This window comes from Phascolarctos cinereus, unplaced genomic scaffold, assembly GCF_003287225.1.
Source record: "Phascolarctos cinereus isolate Bilbo 61053 unplaced genomic scaffold, phaCin_HiC Scaffold_2;HRSCAF=192, whole genome shotgun sequence".
Taxonomy (NCBI): domain Eukaryota; kingdom Metazoa; phylum Chordata; class Mammalia; order Diprotodontia; family Phascolarctidae; genus Phascolarctos; species Phascolarctos cinereus.
This window is the reverse complement of record NW_027555625.1, coordinates 228,514,070-228,523,561: the sequence shown is the minus strand read 5'-3', so window position 1 is coordinate 228,523,561 and position 9,492 is coordinate 228,514,070. Positions and strand designations below refer to the sequence as shown.

Here is a 9,492-nt window from a genome sequence, read left to right as displayed (position 1 = left end):
ATCACAGTTCATTCAGCCTGTGGGGTTGTGGATCTGGGTTTCTGGGTAAAATGATGTTTTTAGCTCACCTGGCCTCTTCTGGAGGCATCTGGAGCTACCCAGAATTCCAACTATCTCTTTGGTTGTAGAGAGGCCCAGGGAACAATTTGTTTTTCATATTATTATGTGACCCTGGGCAAGTCCTTTAACCCCGTTTGCCTCAGTTTCCTCATCTGTATCTTTGCCAAGAAAACCCTAAATGGGGTCACAGAGTCAGACTGAAACAACTGAACAGCAACAGCAATGGTTTAAAAGATGAGCCTGGGCAACTAGCCTTTGAAATGAACATCAAAGCCTTAAAAGTGGGGGATGATGTCCCTATCCACAAATTTGTTGTTTAATTATTTCCATGATGTCGGACCCTTTGTGACTCCATTTGGGGTTTTCTAGGCAAAGATACTGGATTGCTTTGCCCTTTCCTCCTCCAGTTCATTTTACAGATGAGGAAACTGAGACAAATAGGATTAAGGGACTTGCCCAGGGTCACACAGCTAGTAAGTGTCTGAGGGTAGATTTGAACTCAGGAAGACAAGTCTTCCTGACTCCAGACTGTCACTCTATCCACTTTACCACCTAGCTGACTGCTATCCACAAATAAGGCCAATTAAAGAGAACCAGGTTTAAAAGTTCAGGTACCCTGGTTTACAGTCCTGGCTCTGCTACTAACCATGTGACCTTGAGCAAGTAAGTCACTAGGCTTCAGTCTCATCTATTTAATAAGCATAATAATATTAGAAAGTTACTAAACAAACATCCTAGATGTTTAATTTCCACAGGACCTTTCCACAGCTTCCCTTTGCTGGTGGTAGACAACAAGAATTCCCCATGATACCAGGCTACTGACCAGAAAGTGTCTGGCAAGGAGAGGGTGGGATATGGGACAGGAAAGTATCAAAATTGAGTCCTTGTGAGAGTTGATTGTTAAATTTTCAGTGTGAGCATTAACACCTGTGAAATAAACACACAAACAGGGTTTGATTTATTGTTCGATTTTTTAATTGTGTAGACTTGAGAAAGTGATGGCTGGCTGAACAAGCTGTGATATATGAATGTAATGAAATATTAATTGTGCAATAAGAATTGATGACTAGGCAGATTTCAGAAAAACCTGGACTTATATGAACTGAAGCAAAGTGAAATGAGCAGAACCAGGAGAACATTGTACACAACAACAGAAACATTGTGCGATGATCAGCTATGATTGACTAAGCTCTTCTCAGCAATACAGTGATCCAAGACAATTACAAAGGACTCATGATGGAAGATGTTATCCACATCCAGAGAAAGAACTGATGGACTCTGAATGCAGATCAAAGCATAGTATTTTCACTTTATTTTTTTCCTGGTTTTTCTGCCTTTGGTCTGTTTCTTCTTTCATATCTGGACTAATATGGAAATATGTTTACATACAGACACAATCTATATCAAATTGCTTACCATTTTAGGAAGAGGGGAAGGGAGGGAATGGGGGAAATTTTTGGAACTCAAAATTTTGTAAAAATGAATGCTAAAGATCTTCACATATATTTGGAAAAATAAAATGCTATTAAAAAAGAAAGTGATGACTGTAATGTTAATAGTGCAGATTTAATTTAGAAGTGTGTTGTGCATACTTTTTTTTTTCTAGAGAGCAGGTTGTTAAATATTTCTCAGCACACCCGTGATTCTCTAATCATTCTCTAATTGGCCATAGCCTAGTAAGCCCTGGGTCCTGATGAGCAGTGTTAGTGAGGGCTTTGGGGTACAGTGAAGAGATGCTGAGAGACAGAAGACCCTAAGTGGGGCCAACTAAAGCAGAATATATTTCTCTTCGTAAGTAGAGAGACCCTTAGATTTGTAGTCAGAAGATCTGCGTTCAAATCCTGCCTTAGTCACTACGTGATCAGTGTCGATTAACTCAGCTAAGCCTTGGTTTCCTCATGTGTGGAATGAGAATAATAATAACCCACTTACCTGCAGGTTGGTCATGAAGACAGCAGTTTGTGAGATGGAAAGTTTGGAGAATGCTGGGATGAACCCAAGTCCACGCTACTGGAATGAACTGAGTGAGATGCAGAAACAAACACCCTAGTAGTTGTTGAAGAAAAGGGCCAGAGAAGAGCGCAGAGTATTTAGCTGGCGGATTAGGCCATGGATATCAGACTCTTCCTCTGCTGGGCTCCCGTGGGCTCTGAGCTTCTCTAGCCCTTCCACAACTAAGGTTGGAGATGACTGGGGGAGGCGCTAGGACCCCAGCGTGATAGCCCCGCGCAAGGCTATGCGGGGCGGAGTTGAGTTGGAGCCGGTCAGAGATTGAGAAGGCAGCCCAGCTCGTTAGCTCCAGCATCCTGTTTCTGGTGAAGTCCAGCCCTAGAGAAAGATAGGAACGGACCCAACGTCCTGCAGTAGGAAGGTAGAAAGGAGAGAAGGTAGACGCTAATCCTGCTTTAACTCGGGTCCCGCAAACTTGCGGAAGGGAGAAGCTGATTGGGGAAGGGGCACTCGGCTTGCACGCACAGGAGCTTGGAGCCAAAGGAAAGGTGATGTCCTAGCTGAATCTATGTTGTGGGAAGGGGAGAGCTGTAGGGGGCACACAGCTGGATCTATGCCCGGGTGATACTCGTGGAGCCCAGGGCAGAAACAACTGAATCTGGTAGGACATAAGCGGAGTCGCCAGCTGAGGAAGATCATAGATGGATCTCATAGGATCACAGAATTAGAGCTGGAAGGGACCTTAGAGGTCATGGAACCTAACAATCTTATTTTACAGATTCGGAAACTAAATCTAGAGAGGTTAAGTAAAATGCCCAGGGTCACACAGTTGGTAAGTGTCTGAGGCAGATTCAAACCCGTGTTTATTAAGTACAGTACCTCCTCAGAGGACGGGGAAAAGGGGAGGGAAGTGGGTAACAGTTGGAATCTGTGCCGTGGGAAGTGCCTAGAGGTGGACAATTCTTCACTAGCCTCCTCCTGTCTCCTCCAAGGGTAGTTCGACCATGGAGAACGAAACATGGGAAGTCAGCAGCCTCTCAGTCAACGACTCGGACCCTGGTAGGACCCTGGGCCTCATGCCTCGGACACCCCTGGCTGTTCAGGTGGTGACCATTGCGCTGGTGCTGATCATCTGCAGCGTGGGCATCGCAGGCAATGCCATGGTAGTCCTGGTGGTGGCCCGGAGTCGCCATATGGTCACCCCCACCAACTGCTACTTGGTCAGTCTGGCAGCCGCTGATCTCCTAGTGCTGCTGGCGGCCGGGCTGCCCAATCTGTCCGACGTGGTGGCCTCTTGGGTGTTTGGCCACGCGGGCTGCCTGTGCATCACCTACTTGCAGTACCTGGGCATCAACGCGTCCACGGGCTCGCTCACAGCGTTCACGGTGGAGCGTTACCTGGCCATCTGCCACCCCATTCGCGCACAGTCCCTGTGCACAGTGGCCCGGGCCAAACGCATCATCGCTCTTGTGTGGCTGGGCACAGCTGCGTATTGCATCATGTGGCTCTTCCTGGTGGACACGAGCGAGGTGGCCTTCGCCGATGGCGTGCGGGTGCAGTGCGGCTACCGAGTGTCCCGCAAGCTCTACCTGCCCGTGTACTTCCTAGACTTCGCACTGTTTTACGCGCTGCCGCTGGGACTGGCCACTGTGCTGTACACGCTCATCGCGCGCATCCTCTTCCTAGGTCCCCTGCCCCGAGAGTCCGACGGGGACCTTGCCGGCTCCATCCACCAGGGCCAGTCCCTAGAGCTCCCTTCCGGCTCCGTCGGGTCAGTTCGCTTTTCGTGCCGCGGGAGCAGGGGCGCCCTGAGCTCCAGGAAACAGGTAAGGGGTTAACCCTAATCCTTCCCTTTTTTCCTTTCCCTGCTTGGTGGAGAGGGACAGGGAGCGCGGGAGTGGGGAATGCAGCCTCAAAGGCGTATAAGGAAAGTTTGCTGGGAGGATTAGGGTCAGATTTAGGGAACTCGGTGGGTCTGATTGTGGCAGATCTGGGAAGAACGTGTGGAAGTTTCGAAGACGCCAGTTTGGGAAAACAAAAATCAAAACTTTCTAACAATTGAAGCTGTCCAGAGGTGGAATGGGCTTTTTCAAGAGGTGAAACCTCCCACCTTGGAGGTCTTCAAATGGAGGCTGGATGACCACAAAATGGATGTGTTGTAGTGGGGAGTGTTTGCGGGGCACGGATCGGATTAGATGATCACTGAATTAACTCCAGCTCTCAAAATTCTGTGGTTCCATGTCGTGTCCAGTTTGGTTTTAAAAGCTTAAAGGACCTCCTTTTGGGAGTCTTGACAATTGCTTTGTGATTTTTTTCTTCCAAGTAGTGAGAAAATTTGGAAGGTTTGGGCTTTTTCCCATAACAAATGAAACGGCCATGAATCATTAGACTTTGCTCTTCAAACTGTCAAAGCACATTCACGCCCATTATCACATTTGATCTTTTGCGATGGTTCTATAATCTGTGTCCTCTCCATCCTCTTGGCTACCACCCTAGCCCAGGTCTCCATCACCTTTGACCGGAAATGTTGCAGTAGATTTCTTTCTCCTTACCTCCAGCCTCTCTCTCTCTTTCTCTTGAAACAAAAGCCTACATCTAACTACTATAATAGCAGACTTTGTAATTGTAGGGTTTGGTTACACTGTATCTTCCTTGCAAAAAGCTCCCTGCCCCTTCATATTATAAAATGTCAGAGCTGGAAGAGACCTTGGAACATAGAATGTTACCACTGGGAGTAGATCAGATCTTAAATTGAGTAGATCAGATCTAAATGGGATCTTAGAACATAAAATGTTGGAACTGGGAGGGAACTTAGTCCAACCATTTACAGATAAGGAAATTGGGACTCAAAGAGGGCAAGTTTTGCTCATGAATGTGAACAATGGCTATATTTGGGTATGCCATGGTGCCTGCCCAACAGTTTGACTTCACAGGAATTTCTCCAATGACTTTGCAGATGATATTCCATTCTGGCGCATTTCTCATAGAGCTAAGGGGAAGGAAATAACCTGGGGCAAGGGACTGATAATTTGTCCTTCGGGCTATATTTTCTGAATTTCCAGCCACTCACCAAGCTCAAGAATAACAGCCCCTCCAGGATTCACACCACCAAACCTGCTATTAAAACTCCCAAGTGGTGCTGGGGGAGGAAGGTTGGGAGGCTGGCCTAATTAGCAAGTTTGAAGCTCTAATGGTGGGCTTACTCATTGTGTCTGCCTTGGCAGCCCCTACTCTCACTCCCCTAGCTTGTTTATAGCACTCCAGAGAGATTCTCTGGATTTTACAGAGTTCAGCAGAGAAGTTCTCAGAGTCACTTCAGGGCAGATGTGAAATGAAAGGTGGGGGTGGGAGGGGGGGTGGAGATGAAGGAGTGACTTGGTGCTGGACAATGCACAGGTTGTAAGGAAGCAGGAACCTGGAAGTCTGGAAAGGTAGCCACAGACGGAGAGAAGGACAATCTGTTAAGGAGTTTCCAGGTGAAAGAGAAATAACCTGGAGTGAGACGTGAGCCTTGAGGGGAATCACAGACCTAGATTCATTGGACCATAGAAGAATTGGTCTCACAAATTCATCTTTCACTCACAGACTCATAAACTCTCAAATTAGAAAGGAATCTTACAGGTTGTCTACTTAATCAATTCAATAAACACATATCTGTTAAACACCTGCTGGTGATACAAGGACAAAAGTGAAACAATTCTTGCCTTCAGGGAGCTTACAATCTATCAGGAAATAACATGCATATGAATACATATGTATGAAATCTAAACCAAATAAATACAAGGTAACTTGAGGGGAAGGGGAGAGGTATTAGCACTTGAATTATCATGAAAAGCCTTATGTGGAACATGGCACTTGAGCTGAGATTTGAAGGAAATTAGGGATTCTAAAAGATGAAAAAAAAAAAGGAATACATGTGTGACATGGGGAACAGCTTTTGAAAAGGAATAGAGAAAGGAGCTGAAATGCCTTGTGTGAGGAAAAGCAGTGAGTCCAGTATGCCTGGAGTGTAGAGTTCTTAAAGGAGGTCATAGAGAATAATCTGGCAAAGGTAGGATAAAGCCAGATTGTGCAAATTTTGTTGCCAAATAGAATGATTTGTATTTTATCCTAGAGGTAATAGGGAGTCGTTGGAGTATATTGAGCAGGGTAGTGACATGATCTGACCTGTAATTTAGTAATATCACTTCGACAAATGTGTGGAGGTCAGATTGGAAAGAGGAGAGAAATGAGGTAGGGGGACCAACTAGGAGGCTCTAAAGAAAGAATTAATAATATTTGTAAAATTGAAATGAATTGAATCAGGTAAAGGAATGAAACCACGCCTGCAAACCCACCACATTTTCACATTTCATGGTTAAAAAGTTGGGACTCGAGGTGCTTGGGGAAGAGTTCTAGAGTGAGTAGGATAGAAGGGGATCAGCCTATTTTTGAAAAGAGGCAGAGAAATGTTGACAACATGACCCAGTGAAGTTTCCTAGTCACCACTGAGATAGTACATTGTTACTCACACACTCCTTAAAGTTGACGTGTGGTCCCACATTGCCCCCATTTTGTATATGGGGAAACGGAGGCTCAGAGATTAACTGACCTGCTCAAGAGGAGCATAGCTAGTAAACCTAGATCTCCTGATTCCAAGTTCATGCGCTGTCTCCTCTACAAACCTAAACACAACTTCTTATCCCTTCCTTACCTGGCAGGTCATCAAGATGCTGGTTGTGGTGGTAATTCTGTTTGCTCTGCTCTGGACGCCATACCGCACTCTAGTGGTGGTCAACTCCTTCCTCAACCCGCCCTATCTGAATCTCTGGTTCCTCCTCTTCTGTCGAATCTGCATCTACCTAAACAGTGCTGTCAATCCAATCATCTACAACCTCATGTCCCAGAAGTTCCGCACAGCCTTTCAGAAGTTGTGCAGGTGCAGGACAGCCCAGCCCGAGCCCCCATCCCAATACATGGCCCCTGTCTACTACAGCATCATGAGGGATTGTTCCCGCAATAACTCTGACTCTAATGCCAATCAGTGCAATAGCATCCCTGGGCCTGGGCAGGGGAGCTAACTGTCCAGATAAGATAATGGCCTGGGTGACAGGAGCCCCAGTGGGCCAAGAGCCCCCCACTTCACCCCCAATCCATTCCAGATAGATTGCATTGGTTAGTCTCAGGGGGAACCTCTGTAGCAAATGCATGGCATGAAGCATGTTTAATTGGGTTGGGGATGGGGGGAAATGATCAAAAGATTTCTGACTTGAAGGGACCTTAGAAATCATCCAGATGAACAGCACCCCTTCATTTTACAGGTGAGAAGAGAGAATCCTAAAGAGGGGAAGTAACTTGCCCAAGATTACGCAGAGTTAAGAAGAAAGTCAGAATTTGAACCCAGGTCCTCTCATTCTACTACCGCAATGCCTGTCTTCTTAAGCAATAGAAGAGAGGAATCTAGGGTTGGAGAGGCATTTCTACATGCCAGACCCTCCTGTTCCTTGCTGCCTGGGCCCCTCCTCCCTGAGGAGATCACAGCTAGGTCAGGATCCCCAAAAGGAGTTCCTGGAAGTTCAGGGAGATGACATTCTCCTATCTCCAGCCAGAGTTTGCCATAATTGGCCTAGGCAGCTCGTCAAAGGGAAACTTCCGTGGAGGGCACTTTGAAGAATAGGGAGCCAGGCCATTATGGCAGAGGCCAAACCAGTATCCTACCTGGATGGAAATCCCAGTCCAGTCACTGCCCACGGCTACTCCTGGGTTCCCAGTGTCAGTTCTGTGGATCATAAGTGTGGAGGGAGGGGGGAGTCATTCTACTCTCTTAAATTTGCCCAGGTATTTTCAACCAGCTAAGGCAATCTGGGTGAGGAAGAATGATTTAGGAGTTCTCTAATCCCTTGCTGGCTTGGAGAAGGAGCATGCTGAAGATACTTCGGAAGGGTGAACATTTTTTTTGGTGGGGTAAAGAGATATACCTTTTTGCACGACTAGAAGCTATGCTTATTCTTCTATTCTTAACTTAAAAATAATAGTGGACTATTCCTTTAATTGAGCTGCTGCCCTCCACTTCAGAAGCAGCTGCTTTTCTATGTATAGTAAGACATTCTCTACACTCATGGGAGTCATTGATGACAGAGAGGCCAAGGGAGGGCTCTGAAGAGCAGAAACGATCCAATGGGGAAAGGGATGTGAGAGAGAGAGAGAGAGAGAGAGAGAGAGAGAGAGAGAGAGAGAGAGACAGAAAGAAAGAGAGGGAGAGAGAGAGGGAGAGTGAGTGAGTCAGTCAATCTACTCCCTTCCAACCCACAACTCTTGATGCTCCCTAGCTTTACAGGGACTCACCAAAATGATCCCCAATGCTTTGACAGACAGGAAGAGTGCCTGGAGAAAGAAATGGAGGTTAGACAGATATGGTCCCTAGCCACAGCTTGAACTATTCTCTGATCTTCCACTGGGACTCTGAGTGACTGAAGTAATTGGGAAGAGGGATTCAACAAATGCCAAAAAGAAAGCATCAAGACTTCTGTTTCATGACCTGAGGCTGCATGCTATAATTATATCTTTGTAATTATAATAATAATAGCAATGATTCACATTTCTTTTAGTGCTTTAAGGTTTACAAAACGCTTTCCAAAATAGTTGGGTGAAGTAGACAATGTAAAGTATTGTTTTCCCATTTTGAAGATGAGGAAACTGAGGTTTATAAGGTAAAGTGACTTGCCCAGGACTTGAGCCCAGGCCTTTCCTGACTCTAAGCCCCACGCCTTGCAACTATGTGGTTGCTAAGGTGTTGGACCTTAGGACTCAGATGCAATTGCCATGTGGAATGTGTTAACCCAAATCCTGATCAGAGGAGAGGGTGGGGAGGATGGTCAGGCTGGGTAGGGATGAGTCAGGGAGGACATCAGGTGGATGCTGGGGGACTTGAAGCTTCCCAGCCTGATATCTCAGGCAGCCCAGGGACCCATGCATGTGATTTAGAAATGGCCCTCAGAGGTCATCTAAGCTAATGTCCTTCCTTCCTTCATTCATTCAATATGCATTTATTAAGTATAGTCTATGTGCCAAGCACAGCGTGAGGGATTCAAAGACAAAGAATGAAACAATATCTGAGGAAAATGAAGCCCAGAAAGAGGAGGTGATTTGTGCAGGGTCATAGGAAAGAGAGGAGTGGGGATTCAGAACTCAGATCCTCTGGTTCCTTCCACTCCCAGGTTCCTTCTGTTGGATCTGTCTAATGGTTCAGACTCATTCAACTTCTCCGCCCCTCCTCACTAACCCTCCCCCACCAATTGACCCTAGTCAGGATTGTTTGCCATCATAACAGGAAAGCAGACAGCCCCATTTTCCATCCTGACCCCAGACTTACTAGAACTAGAGTATCTATAGACCCTTTCTCCCAGAAATCAAACAGCTGCTTCTCACTTCCCACACACACTTAGACTTAATTGACCCCTGTGAAAAGGCTTGAGCTGATGGCAAAACAGAGCTCAAAGCACC

At 46.3% G+C, this 9,492-nt stretch overlaps 1 protein-coding gene across 1 annotated transcript; it reads left to right on the top strand.

Moving 5' to 3' along the window:
- The first annotated feature begins 3,014 nt into the window (after nucleotides 1–3,014).
- On the top strand, nucleotides 3,015–7,816 carry LOC110206421 (thyrotropin-releasing hormone receptor-like). Its single transcript, XM_020983745.2, has 2 exons — nucleotides 3,015–3,836; nucleotides 6,711–7,816. The coding sequence occupies exons 1-2, from the start codon at nucleotides 3,015–3,017 to the stop codon at nucleotides 7,068–7,070; spliced, it is 1,182 nt and encodes a 393-aa protein (XP_020839404.2). The 3' UTR covers nucleotides 7,071–7,816.
- Nucleotides 7,817–9,492: the final 1,676 nt, after the last annotated feature.